General features: G+C 52.3%; 1 protein-coding gene across 1 annotated transcript; it reads left to right on the top strand.

Moving 5' to 3' along the window:
* Positions 1–1,573: 1,573 nt before the first annotated feature.
* On the top strand, positions 1,574–12,834 carry LOC114846348 (insulin receptor substrate 2-like). Its single transcript, XM_029135252.3, has 3 exons — positions 1,574–4,439; positions 4,579–5,075; positions 10,612–12,834. Exons 1-3 carry the CDS (start codon positions 1,789–1,791, stop codon positions 10,614–10,616), a joined length of 3,153 nt encoding a protein of 1,050 aa, XP_028991085.1. The 5' UTR covers positions 1,574–1,788; the 3' UTR covers positions 10,617–12,834.
* Positions 12,835–13,552: the final 718 nt, after the last annotated feature.

The following is a 13,552-nucleotide window of genomic DNA, read 5'->3' as shown; positions in this document are numbered from 1 at the left end:
GGGTTCAGTTTGCTGCACATCAAGAGCTACTGCAAAACACAGAGCAGCAAAACATCAATATTTGGCCATCAGCAATATGAGTATTACAGCCAAGTTATTACACGTCTTTGCCATTTAAATGTCAACAATAATCTCATTGTTTCTTTGTTTTCGCCACAGGCTATTTTCATCTGTGGTCCGGTGTTATGTGTTACTAAATCCTGGTGGAGGTGTTTATGTTTTCCTCACACTGCATCGGGGATTAAAGGCGGTGGCTCAAGCCGAAAACAAGGGCTCCAACTGAGAAATTAACACTTGTGGCAAAAACAGAAAAATATGCATCAGCCAGTGTCAGCTGGGATCAAACACACGAGCAGCAACAATAGTAGGAACAATAGTGATTAGGAACCATGGGATTAGCCTTAATCTGCTGTATGTGTGTTGGTTTAAGGGGGTAGATATGCTCATTAAACAGCAGAAACACAATCTCATTCCCACGGACACCTCGGTGACTGAGGCGTAATCTGTTTGTTGGGAGATTATAGACGTCCAACCTAGTGTAGATATCCGGGGGGGGTGATTGTCTGCCCCTGTGGGGACATGACTAATGATCATGAAGATCACAGGGAGAATTACTAACATAATTACCGAGATGATCTGATGAGCAGATGTCAGTGAGATTCCTGAATGCAGTGGCTGTGGGCACTTTGCTCCCCATCAGCGCCTTTAGTGTCTTCTGCAGGTGTGATTAGAATAAACATTTTTGAAATTCGCCCCAATTGTGCGCGTGTGTGCGGGAGTGAACCCGTGCGACCAGCTGATGGCAGCATTCGCTCAGCGCGCGGCACGCTCGCTGTTCTTATCTGTGAGGCGCCGCTTTATCGTTCAGCAGCACGAGCACAACACATAGAGATCAAAAGACAACCGGCGAAAGTCACTATCATGTCGCGCGGCGTGAAGATACACTTCCAGGTGATAAGAGTCACGGTTGTCACGCGTCCGCCGCTGTCGCGTGGAGGCTGGGAATAAACGGCGAGGCGTTGAAATGGGAAACGCGAAGTTCCAATTGGAGAGGAATACCCACGGGTTTAAAAATAGGCCACAACCCTCCTTATATAACAAGTGGGACGTCAGGGTTGTTTACAGTGCTGCTGCCTGGTAAAGGCATGGTTACAAATCAGCATTATGTTGCATGCACACTATAAATCCTCATTAATCCAAACGGGCGCAGTTGGACTCGCAATCCCATAACAAACCATTATAGTAACAATAATAATAATAATATATTTTAATTTGACATATTTAACATGATAACATGAACGTTTCACACCATGCGCCGCGTGCTAGGGTGTGTGCCGTCATATCTCCTCGCATTTACAGTAAGATAAACGGGAATTCTCGTTATTCGCCGCGCTTCTCATTATTTCGGTTTCACAGAGGCGCTGGGAAAGCGGGGGGGAAAGCGGGGGGGGGGCGGGACTTGCCGGGGGAGAAGCGCGGAACGAGCCAATGGGCGGCGTCAGCGCAGCGTGATGGACCGGCACAGCCCCTGCAGCTCGCCCCGCCCCCCCGTGACTCTGTGTTTTATTCTGTTTTTAGAGCAGCAGCGTCACATGTTGTTTTTCTCCGGGATCAGATCAGTCTCGGCTCTGATCCGACCGCGCTGTTGCTTCTACCGCCGCCTGCAATGGGGCGCAGATAAAACGGGCTGCTCTGCGCGCTCCCCCGGTGTTTTTGCTGGCGTCTTTTCTTTTTTTATTATTTGTACAAACGGGACTCTGCCCGTCTGGGACTTGAAAGCGGGGAGAAATGGCGAGTCCTCCCGCGCCCGGGGGACACCTGTTATCTAACGGGACGAGCGGCGTGAAGAAGTGCGGGTACCTGCGGAAGCAGAAACACGGCCACCGGCGCTTCTTCGTGCTGCGGGAGCAGGGCGACCGGAGCCCGGCCCGCCTGGAGTACTACGAGAGCGAGAAGAAGTGGCGGAACAAATCCGCCGCCAAGCGGGTCATAACTTTGGACTCGTGCTTGTGCGTAAACAAGCGGGCCGACGCCAAACACAAGCACCTCATCGCCCTCTACACCAAGGACGAGTACTTCGCCGTGGCCGCGGACAACGAGCAGGAGCAGGAGAGCTGGTACGCGGTTCTGACGGACCTCATCGCCGAGGGGAAGGCGTACGACAGCCCCGCGTCCACCTCCTCCCTGGTGGGCTTCGAGGAGGCCAGCTACGGACTCGTCTCCCCCGCGTCCGCTGCGTACAAGGAGGTGTGGCAGGTGAACCTGAAGTCCAAAGGCTTGGGTCAGACCAAGAACCTGGTTGGGGTGTACCGGCTGTGCTTGTCCAGCCGGACCATCAGCTTTGTCAAACTCAACTCGGAAGCGGCCGCCGTCAGCCTACAGCTCATGAACATCCGCCGATGCGGCCACTCGGACAACTTCTTCTTCATAGAGGTGGGCCGGTCGGCCGTCACCGGGCCCGGGGAGTTCTGGATGCAGGCGGAGGACTCGGTGGTGGCCCAGAACATCCACGAGACCATCCTGGAGGCCATGAAGGCCATGAAGGAGCTGTCGGAGTTCCGGCCGCGGAGCAAAAGCCAGTCAGCCAGCACCAACCCCATCTCCGTGCCCACGAGGCGCAACCTCAACAACCTCCCTCCCAGCCAGACTGGCCTGGTGAGGAGGTCCAGAACGGACAGCGCGGCCGCCACGTCTCCGGGGCGAAAGTTCACGTCCTGCCGGATAAGGACGGCCAGCGAGGGAGACGGGAACGTCGCCCAGCCCGTCTCCATGTCCGCATCGGTGAGCGGCAGCCCCACGAGTCCGGGCTCTGGGAACCACCGGAGCAGGTCGCACACTCTGAGCAGTGGCCGCACCTGCAGGATGTTGGAGGCCTCCTCCAACCTCCATCACAGCCACTCGATGCCGGTGTCCAACTCCCCCCCGCCTGCCTCCAGCCCCATCAGCATGTCTCCCAGAGGGGGAGCTGGAATCTCCACCCCGGACAAAGCCAGGCGCCCCTTCAGCTGCAGCGCCTCCATCTCGGGCTCCCTCAGCGACACCGGCTTCATGCTGTGCGACGACTACGGCTCCAGCCCCGGGGAGCCCAAATTCCTCGCCCTGACCCGCAGCGACACGCCCGACTCCCTGTCCAGCACGCCTCCATCCCGCGACACCGGGGACCCCTGTGGCTACATGATAATGGACGGGGCCAGCGGCAGCAGGTCCGGCCTTGAGGGTCTGTTTGACAAGGCCTACAGGAAGCGAACGCACTCCCTCACCACGCCGCGGCAGCAGAGGGTGGTGGCCCCGCTGTCCTCGGCCTCGCTGGACGAATACACCCTCATGAGGATGGCCCACGGGCAGAGCTCCCACTCGGCCTCGCCCAAAGTGTGCTACCCCGAGGATTACGGAGACGTAGAAATCGGCTCATCCAGGAGCTCCAGTAGTAACCTGGGCGATGATGGCTACATGCCAATGACGCCGGGTGTAGCGCCCCAGTCCGGCAAGGTGGACAACTACGTGCCCATGAGCCCCATGTGTGTGTCGGCGCCGAAGCAGATCGTCAACCCGAGGGTGCATCCTCAGGCCACTGCCAGCAGCGGCTACAAAACCAACTCGCCCTGTAGCAGCTCCCTGGAGGACAGCGGCTACATGAGAATGTGGTGTGGCTCCAAGTCCTCCATGGACAGCCCAGACCGACAGGGCGAATACATGAACATGTCGCCCGGGAACCCACCTCTGCTCCAGACCCCCCCTGACTACAACCCGGTGATGGCTGAACCCGCATTAGTGAGGTCGGCGTACCAGACGGGCTCCCTCACACTACCTGCCAAACTGCAGGCGTCCAGGAGTGATGATAACAGCCAGTATGTGTTGATGAGTCCTCAGAGTTTGAGGCAGAGGGCAGGGGAGTCGGACTATTACTCGGTGATGCAGCACAGCACAGGCCAGAGCGCCTCGCTGCTGTCCCCGGTCAGGCACAGCCGGACAGAGAACCTGTCCTACAGGGGGAGGCTGGGCCGGCCCAACCGGCTGTCCCTCGACACCCTGAGGACCCTGCCCAGCATGAACGAGCACCCCCTCCCCGGGGAGCCCCGCAGCCCCGGGGAGTACATCAACATCGACTTCGGCGGCGCCAGGTTCTCCCCACCCTCCACCGTCTCCACAGAGAGCCAGGCCTCCTCCCTCAGCTCCAGCAGTGGGGGGCCGGGGAAACCCTCGCTGACGGACTACATGAACCTGGAGCTCGGCTCGCACTCGCCCAGGAAGGCTGGCGCTCCCGCTGAGCGCCTGGATACGCTTCCGGAGTTGTCCATGTGCCCCGGCGCCGAGGAGGACGTGTACCATCTGAGCGGTGCGAAAGGCGCCGAGGGCCTCGAGGACAAAAACGACTACAGTGAGATGACGTTCGGGATGACCAGCTCGCCTCCACAGCTGGTTCCTCAGAGCACTGCGAGGTAAGTGTGTGGCCGGAGGGGGCGGTTTTACTAATATATACATACAACCCAATAATATTCATTACTAAAAGTAAAAGTTCATATTTTAATGTGATTTCTGTGACTCCAGTGTTAAAATGAAACTATTCTGTGTTATCAGTCAGAGCAGCAGGGAGCGGAGACTCTCCCTGGAGCAGGGAGTCCCACAAACCATTGGGGTCTTCCTGCTGGGGGGCGCCCCCTCCTCCATGGTGGACCCCGACTGCTCCGCCAAGGTCATCCGGGCCAACCTGCAAGGACGCCGGCGCCACAGCTCCGAGACCTTCTCCTCCACGGCCACCGTGACGCCGGTGCTGCCGTCGTTCGCCCGCAGCGACGCGCTGAAGAGGCACAGCTCGGTGGAGAACATCTCGTCCCGGAGCAGCGAGGGCTCGGACGAGGAGTGCGGCAGCCCCGTGAGCCGGCACGCCGCCGCCGGAGGCTTCCCCAACAGACTGAACTACCTCGCCTTGAACCTGCTGGACAACAGAGATGTGGAGAAGTGCGAGGAGCTGGTTGGCTTCAAAGCTGCCACCAGCTGCAAAGGGGGCATCAATGGATTACACAGCAGGCCGTACGTCTGTTTGGGATTCAAGGAGGCTGCAACCACGGCCAAAGGTGAGTTAGAGCGACATTTAAAAGGAAAGTGAAAGGTGGCTTTCAATAAACAAGCATGCGTTTCCTCTAAATTCAAATGCTAACGGGCTCTGAGTGGGTGGTGCTGGAGCTGCATTCCAGGGCTCCTGCTCTTACGTCCCAGTGTTTACAGATCAGCCCTTTTTGTGTCCGCGCTTCACTTGGCACCGAACTCCACAAACAGCGCCGGGGACAAACGTCCAAAAAAGTCCCCGTTCAAAAATGCCCGCGCTGCTTCTTGGCGCCGCTCGTGTGCGGAAATCCCAGCGTTTCTGGTGACATGTGAACGCACCGAGAGGCTGCTGCGGAACGTGACCGGGCCGAGAGCTCTGAAGTAAACAAGCACCGTGACAGAGCAAGAGGCGGCCTCCCCTGCTGCTGCAGGCGGCAAACACTAAAATACACCAGCAGCTTTCAGAATTCCTCCTCCGCTTATCATGAATGAGGGTTTCTGGACAGAACGCTGGAGTGGAGATCTGTTCCCATGGTTCCCTGCTGCGACGTGGCCATTTCTGGTGCCTGTTTTTCCAGTTGATCAGGCATCAGGATGTGTGTGTGCATCGACGCGACCTCCGTAGAGCCCTGTCCGTCCCACCATCCCATGATCAATACCGTGTCCCAGAATATCCCGCGACCAAAAACAAAAAAGCTGCAGTGTGGGACGGAAGACGGCGTCAACAAGCGCACGGGGACGACGGGCTGTTGACGTTAAAGCCCAGTTGGACCCCGTCCGTCCCCAGGGTTCGTCTGACGCGGCGAGCTTTCGTGTTTGTGAGCACGTACTGGGGTGTGAGCATGTGGGACGGAGGGGGCGGCGGGGGGATGACATGTGAGGCCCAGTACAAGTGGATGTGTGTTTGTGTCCTTGTAGGCAGCGAGGGAAAACAACAAAGTGGGCGAGTTGCTATGCAGCCAACAGGTAACTGGATGTCATGGTCCACATTCCTGGCAGAGCGGCATTGAAACGTAGCAGTGAGAGGGGCCTGTTTTTGTCCCCGGCTCCGGGTCTGTTGAATAGAAAGTTTCTTTTTATTCCACCACAAGGCTGTGTGTGTGTGTGTGTGTGTGTGTGTGTGTGTGTGTGTGTGTGTGTGTGTGTGTGTGTGTGTGTGTGTGTGTGTGTGTGTGTGTGTGTGTGTGTGTGTGTGTGTGTGTGTGTGTGTGTCCTCGTCCGTTCACGGGTTTCGTTTTCACCAATACGTAAACATGTGCTCGCCTGTCGGTCCCGCACGTGTTCCTCGCTCGTGTTTTGATGAAGTTCAAATATTTTTATTGCGCTAATAAAGCTCGTTGAACGTAGCCCAGCACAACAAAAGGGGGCGGGGGGTGTCGGAGTCAGGCACACACACGCTCTGCGCGTGCACATGCAGGAGTCTGCTGTTTGTTTGGTTCTTTTTATTCCTCCCGGGGTCCGTTTTCGTTTTCCAGTGGCGCTGCCTGCATCCCCGGCGTCCTGGCACAGACGTGTGGAGGGAAGGCGGGAGCTCCCGCGCTGTTTTCCACACTGTTTGTGGGCGAGCGAGCGAATTTGTGCATAATAGAAGAGGGTGGCACGTGCACTCTGCTGCCCTTCTGCCTCATTAGGCTGTTTACTTAGCTGAAGAAAGACAAAGGGACGGGTGGGGGGAGGAGGGGGTGGAGGAGGGGGTGCAGGCCTGCATGTTGGCAGGAGGAGAGAGAGGGTCCCGGGCGAGCGCTTTAAGGCTGCTGTGGAGGCCCCTCTTCAAAGTAGGTGCACTCTGGCAGCGCAGACTCAGTGGCTTGTTTACCACAGCAGGGTGAAGGAGGTCGAAGTGCGGCAAAAGGGGGGGGGGGGGGGGGTGGGGGGGGGGGGGGGGGGGGTTTCTGGCATCGGGCCGGCGGAGGCCTTTGATTTCGTGTTTACCCACGCGTCACGCTGGGTCGCTCGGACCACGTGTCGCTCTGACCCCGAGAGCCGAACGCCCTGACGCCTCGGCCCGTGTGCTGCCGCTGGGGTCCAGTGGCTCCTGGCCCGGGTTCTGGAGGAAGACGCGGCTGTTTGTGAGGATCAAAGTGCAGACGGCGGCCAGTGGAAGGCAGCGTTTGCCCCCAGTAGCCACGTGACGGCCCCTCGGTGTGAAACGTGACTGCCCCTAGTTAACCCCCCCCCCCCCTCTTAACTTTAAACAGCTGTGCTAGTTTTGTTTGTTTATTTGTTTGTTTGTTTCCAAAGCCTGACACGCAGGTCAGGTGTTTGTTTACCTCTTGTTTTTGTTCAGCACGTGTGATGTGGAGGTGGAGTTTACCTCTAACCCAGCCGCCGTCTCGCTCGCCCTCGCTCTCTCTCTCTCTCTCTCCCCCAGCTCTGGCTAGCCACAGCTCAGCCAGGTGGATGTTCTGTACCCGCCCTAGATTAGCCAACTCAGCCGTCTCTGTTTCCACCTCCTCATCTGACTAATACCTTTTTATCTGACGGCTCCTGCTTCCTCGGTGACAATTCAAGACGCTTGACTAGCAGTCTGGATGATTCATACTACAGATGGACTATTGTACCCGTTTGCTGTAAAGCAGAGGGGGGGTCTGAGACCACACGGGTCCTACTGTGACACTGTGAGTGCTAGTGGCAGATGGCCACTCTCCAGAGGGCAAACGTGTGAGAGTGTGTGTGTGTGTGTGTGTGTGTGGGTGGGGGGGGCTGGATACAACAGGGTTTAAACACCTGCCACCCTGCTCCATCTTAACACACGTGCGAAGACTCTCGTTACACAGATTTCCCGTCCTGCGCTCATACTAGCACGTACAGTACAATATGTCTCCCCATCATCCACTCATTCGGAGACACACTGAATGGAAGCGCCGCCATCTGTCACGCTCACAGGCTGCAGGAAGCATGACCGTCCACACTGAGTGTGTGTCATTTTGTGTCAGCCAGATCAGAAGCGTTGTGATGCGTGTGGATGTACTGAAACGCCGCTTCCTCCTAATGTTGTTGCTGCAGCAGAGTCAGATGATGCGTGTGTGTTTGGGGGGGGGGGCATGCATCCAAACCCACACGTTACATACTGTACATCGATGTTACCCAAATCTCATGTGATGCTTGTGTTCATCAGGGCGAAAGAGGTCTCGCTGCACAGCCATGCATCCATAACTCGATCTGAGCATGCTCAGTGGGCACGGCTGCCATAACAAGGTGTGTTTGAATGCAGAGGAGTCGGGAGCAGATCTGTTTCAAACACTCACTCAGATGCGATCGTGTTACATCACTTCTCTTCTTTCTCTTTAACACTTTAACAATTTCTCTTTCAATTAGAGCTGAAACACAACATAACTTATCTATTTAGAATGTGTAGTATATTGTGATATTGATTAAAAAAACAACAAGCACTGTATCTGATAAAGTAGGTATATTACTGTGTACAAAACCTAAAAAAACAATTCAGTGACATCAAAAGTTTTATTTTTGTTTATTTATTTAGGAAATTTTAGGGTTTTAATTATCAGCATATTCAATTCATTCAGAGCTGCTCTGTAAGACATTTCTATATGAAAGCTGGTTGATTTCAGCCAACATCACTGTCTGGAGCTGTCGTAGCTCAATAATTCTGCTTAACTCTGGCATTTGTGGATTTACGCCTAAAGGCGACGCCTGATGTCATCCATCAGCCCGACGGTGCAGTCCATTGTTGCGCAGCAGATTAGCGAGTGTTTAACAGTTTATTTACATCCGCGTCAGACCTGCGTTTAAACCAGAAGCTTTCAAACATCACACGGCAAAGTAAACAGCCCGAGCAGGAAATCCAGACGCGCCGCGTTACTTGATACGTGGAGAACAAACATGCGCACGTAACACCACGGCTCCTGTGTCAGAGTTTCCAGCCAACGTGTGTGTGTGTGTGTGTGTGTGTGTGTGTGTGTGTGTGTGTGTGTGTGTGTGTGTGTGTGTGTGTGTGTGTGTGTGTGTGTGTGTGTGTGTGTGTGTGTGTGTGTGTGTGTGTGTGTGTGTGTGTGTGTGTGTGTGTGTGTGTGTGTGTGTGTGTGTGTGTGTGCGTGCGTGTGCGTGCGTGATAGCACGGGGGGTAAAGTAGGCCGGGATGTTCCAGACAGAAGTGCTAGCTGCTAGATAAACGCGTGGCCAGCGTTCGCCACATTTAGCCAGCCATGGCTCCAGATGAGATTACAGCCTCTGCTGGTGAGATTAGACGGTCAGGGGCAGATGAGCCGGAGCCAGCGGCTACTCCACGGACGGCAGCTGGGGAATACGTAATGCAAGGTGTGGGCATTAGTTCAGATCATGCTGAAATCAACAGAAGGTCTCTGGAAATCATTCATCCAATGTATACCATCTTGATTTAATATTTTATATAGATTATATAAAGACTGGGATTCATCTTCCTTAGTGGCCTAACATCCCTAATCCACTCTCCATCCTATATGTTCATTATGTTAAACCAGTACCCCCAGTGCCTCTAGGGTTCGTCACTCCTTTGCCACACACGCATTAAGTTGTGGGGCCCCTTCACAGCTGGACTTCAGCTTTTCCTGGAAACTTCCTCTTAACCCAGCGTCCCTCCCAGTCCTGCAACCCTCACCCCCTCCTACACACACACAAACACACGCACAGCCTTTTAATCACGAGAGAACCCTATGAAATCCCCCATAGTTCTCCCCGCACAGTTTGCCTCTGTATAAATAATGTCAGAGATGCATCAGCGCTGATCTGCCTCCTGCTCTGCACGTTTCCATAGCAACACGGCGGCGCAGGAGGAAGCCCCCACCCCGATCACTCCACATCCCAGATTATGTAATTACGCCCGCCGCCGATCAGCCTCCCCCAACCGTCCTCCCGGAGCTTCCCGGCCGAACAGCTGGTGCGTTATGAGCTGGAAATGGCATGCGACATCTCAACTGGGCGTCACAGTGCAGACGCAGCGCGACGCACAGTCGCCGGGGACAGAGTGTTCAGAGGAAACGGGGGACTCGCCGTTACCGCTGTTCACGCTGATGCTGGAGCGTGTCCTTGTGTCATGAGGCACAACGGCGCAAGCTAATCTGAGGCCGTGAGTGAGTTCACGGCGTACAGTGAGACTCCTCTCAGAGCTCACGCCTCCTCTGGTGGCTTTGGAGCCCAGACTTCACATTCGGTTGTGTGATAATCTGACTTCATCCACATCTCATGCAATTGAGGGAAATGTTTTTGCAGTGAATGTTAAAATGACAGCCTGTTTACAAAATGTGTCCTTCAAAAAAAAGTCACTCATTGTTTTAGGTATTTCAGTGCATTCTGGGTAACGTGACTAAATGATTGAACCAATCCTGATTCCAGTAGCATTGGCGTATGTATTTTAATCCAATGAACCCCGGAACAGCAACAGTACAACAGCTGTATTAGAACGTTCACGGTGCGTCTGTCCATCGTCCGCCGCTGTTGCTAAGTAACAAACGCATCCGGGTTTTCGATCTCTCCCTGACTGGTTGAGTGCTTTGAATTGAATGTAGAAATGACTGAATTTTTTTTAATACTAACTACCTTGTTTCTTTTTCTTGTCGTCTCTTTCAGACTAAGGGACTCCTCTGTTCCTCTGACTTGGCGTCACTGAATGACCTGCTGCTAAACACAGAAACCAACATCCACTGGGGTCCGTGAACGCAAAAGCCTGCGACCTCCTCAGCGACACACACACACTTAGGAAATGAGCAGGTCGCCATTTAGCCGACAGCAGGACAGGTGTGCTTGCATGTGCGTCCTGTATGTGAGTGGATATGAACGTGTGTGTGTGCGTGCGTGTCTTCAGTTCCCTGTGCTTTCAGAGGCCATTTCTCCTGTGACCCAAATTTTTGGCAGAAGCACAGAAGCGAAGGTAGACACACAATAACAAAACCCTACTGGGCCCCAGATTCTATTTATTTACTTAGGGGGTAGTTTACTGCTTGTGTGCGTGTGCGTGTTTCTGAGACCAACGGGTACGACACCGATAAAGGACACAAAAGAAACCGAGGTACACTGATAGAAATACATGTAGATTAGATGTTTTATTTATTTTTTTGATGAATGTCTGAAAAGACTGACCCAATGCCTTAATGTCTATACTGTCCTTGCTTTATCTGAAATGAGAGATGAATATTCTATTACAGTACATCTGTTTGGACCCACGTCTATATATTGTTATTCTCTTGTGGAAAAAGCCTAGTTTACCATTTGAATATATTGTTTCAGAAATGTACAGTAGAGTGGGGCTGCTCCAGATCTGACTTATCGTATTGATATTAAAGTATTTTCTTAATTGCAAATTTCTTATTTATTATAACCTAGTTTATTTTTTTGTCCAATCAAAGCGCTGGACTTAAAGGAATATATTTCTAAATGTCTTTAAGAGTTATGCATGTCTTTATAAGTCGGCTCAGACCCATCATCACCAGGTATCTGAATGCACTGTACCTCCCACAGTTCCTCAGTCACTTGACCCTGAAAACCTCACACACTCCTACTTCAAACCCACGGCCCAGCGTTCAGCCTGACGCGGGCCGCCCTGCTGTGATATCTTATCGTTTGACAGCGCAACTGCGTGATTGAGGTGAAAATAGAGGGGATGGGGGGTGAAGCCAGTAAGAATAGTCGAGGTCGGGGGCACCGTTCAGATGGGTTCTGTTCAATGAGCAGGGGGAGAGGGCGGCCATGAGTGCTGGATAAGCGCTGGGGGGAGGGGGGCAATAGCCACATCTGGTACCATCACAGAGGTTCACCAGGAGTCAGCTGTCTAGAATATATAACGGCATTAGAGCCGGCTAAAGAGAATTATGTAATGCCAAGTTAAATAAAGGGTATTAATAGCCAAGATTGCAATCCAACATAAATAAACAACAATGGAGTCTTAATGGTTCGAGACAGCAGTTTGAGATTTTGCTGCTTTCCCGGGGCGCTGAACCTCCTAAATGTCGGCCAGGCACTTGTCCGCTGTCCGCTGGCTCATACCCCCTGTAGTGTAGGGTGGATTGTAAAACTTTGAACCATGCGTGAATGTATCACTGAGCTGGTGGCCACGCCACCCAGACACAATGTGGGAAATGGTTCAGACCGATCTGATTAATATGAGCTGTACCATGCTGTTGTGGTATCTATTTATCTTCAGAGTCTTCACTGTGTATATTTTGTACATAGAAAGTGTTTAACTAAAAAAATATCTATTGAAAATACATAGAGTACTTAGATTTGAACTACGTTGCAATGATATTCCTGTGTAAAGACTTTGGCTACAGATTTTTAAAGGGGGTGGGTTTATTTTGGGGCTGTACAGTGGATTGCACACTTTCTCCCTCAGTCTGTGACTACATGGAAATTACTGTCTATTTTATTATAGTTTATTATATTGCCTTGTTGACACACTTTACCTGATGGCATATGCAATAGTGAGATGAAAACAATCTAGTTTACAACCGTGGAACCAAATGTAACTTTCTTTTGCTCCTCGTGATAAGATTACCTTGTTTTGCTCCATGTACATTTCTCTCTCTGCCAACTGTGTCGCTGGGAACCTGTTCTTGATGTGTCTCAAGCGCTTTCCCCTGTTCTCTGAACCCATGGAGAGATTCTTTTAGTTTGATGTTAGACTGACTCAATCTGAATGTGTCCTTGTCTTCCATTGTACATATTTCAATATACTGTTTATTGTGATGCTTACGAGACGATTCTAATGATTTCTAAATTCTGGTAGTTGGGTACTGCTTTTGTCTGTATTGGCTATGGATAGAAACCTACAAAAATAAATGAATTTATTTAAAGCGACGTGGCTTTGTCGTCTCTGTGTATTTCCACCAGCAGTCTGAATGAGAAAGAAAACATTGCAGCTTTTCACAGTAATACTAATAATAGAATGAGTTAAAATAACAATGTGATTCCGTTATGTCTGTAAAAAAAAATGGTTTTCAGCTCCTTTAATCTCCTAATTTTTAACCTCCTATGGATTCAAATTCCCAACAGGCTCTCCACATTTCCTTTGTGAATTTGGCACAAAGTCAAAGCTTCCTGACTGTGTCGAGACACGAGGATATCCTGCTTTTCCGCTATAGGAGAGAAACTCCCCATGGAATACGTTTATTTTATATGGAAACCAGAGCAGGAAGCTCATTCCCTGCCAATGACTTTCCCTGAGCACAAAACACTGTATTTAGAGCAGGAAGGTGGAGGGGTCAGAATGATCAATTGCCCAGTATATTTCACCTGTTCCTATCCCAGTGTCGGCTGACAGCAAAAGTCATCTCAAGGAACTTTAGGCTGTAAGGTTCAAGCGAACACAAAAAGAAACACAAAAGTGTCATTAGACTGTCCAATTTGCTGGGGCAATAAAAGGCATAAAACCTTTACGTGCCTTTCTAGTTGTCCACATTTCCATCACCTACACAGGAACGCGAGGCGTCCCCGAGGACACACCTTGAGCTGGTGCACGTCAGTCAGAAGAATGGCCTGGTGGGGCTTTGCTGCGCTGCCAGGCTGGCCTTACATA

This window comes from Betta splendens, chromosome 2 (assembly GCF_900634795.4).
Source record: "Betta splendens chromosome 2, fBetSpl5.4, whole genome shotgun sequence".
Taxonomy (NCBI): Eukaryota; Metazoa; Chordata; class Actinopteri; order Anabantiformes; family Osphronemidae; genus Betta; species Betta splendens.
The sequence above is the reverse complement of the archived record's forward strand: the minus strand, read 5'-3'. Positions and strand labels throughout refer to the sequence as shown.

Bases quoted from the DNA above. Each gene is read 5' to 3' on its own strand.
- LOC114846348 (XM_029135252.3), top strand. From the start codon at position 1,789: ATGGCGAGTCCTCCCGCGCCCGGGGGACACCTGTTATCTAACGGGACG. The intron at 4,440-4,578 runs GTAAGTGTGTGG...CTGTGTTATCAG, and splicing joins GTTCCTCAGAGCACTGCGAG to TCAGAGCAGCAGGGAGCGGA.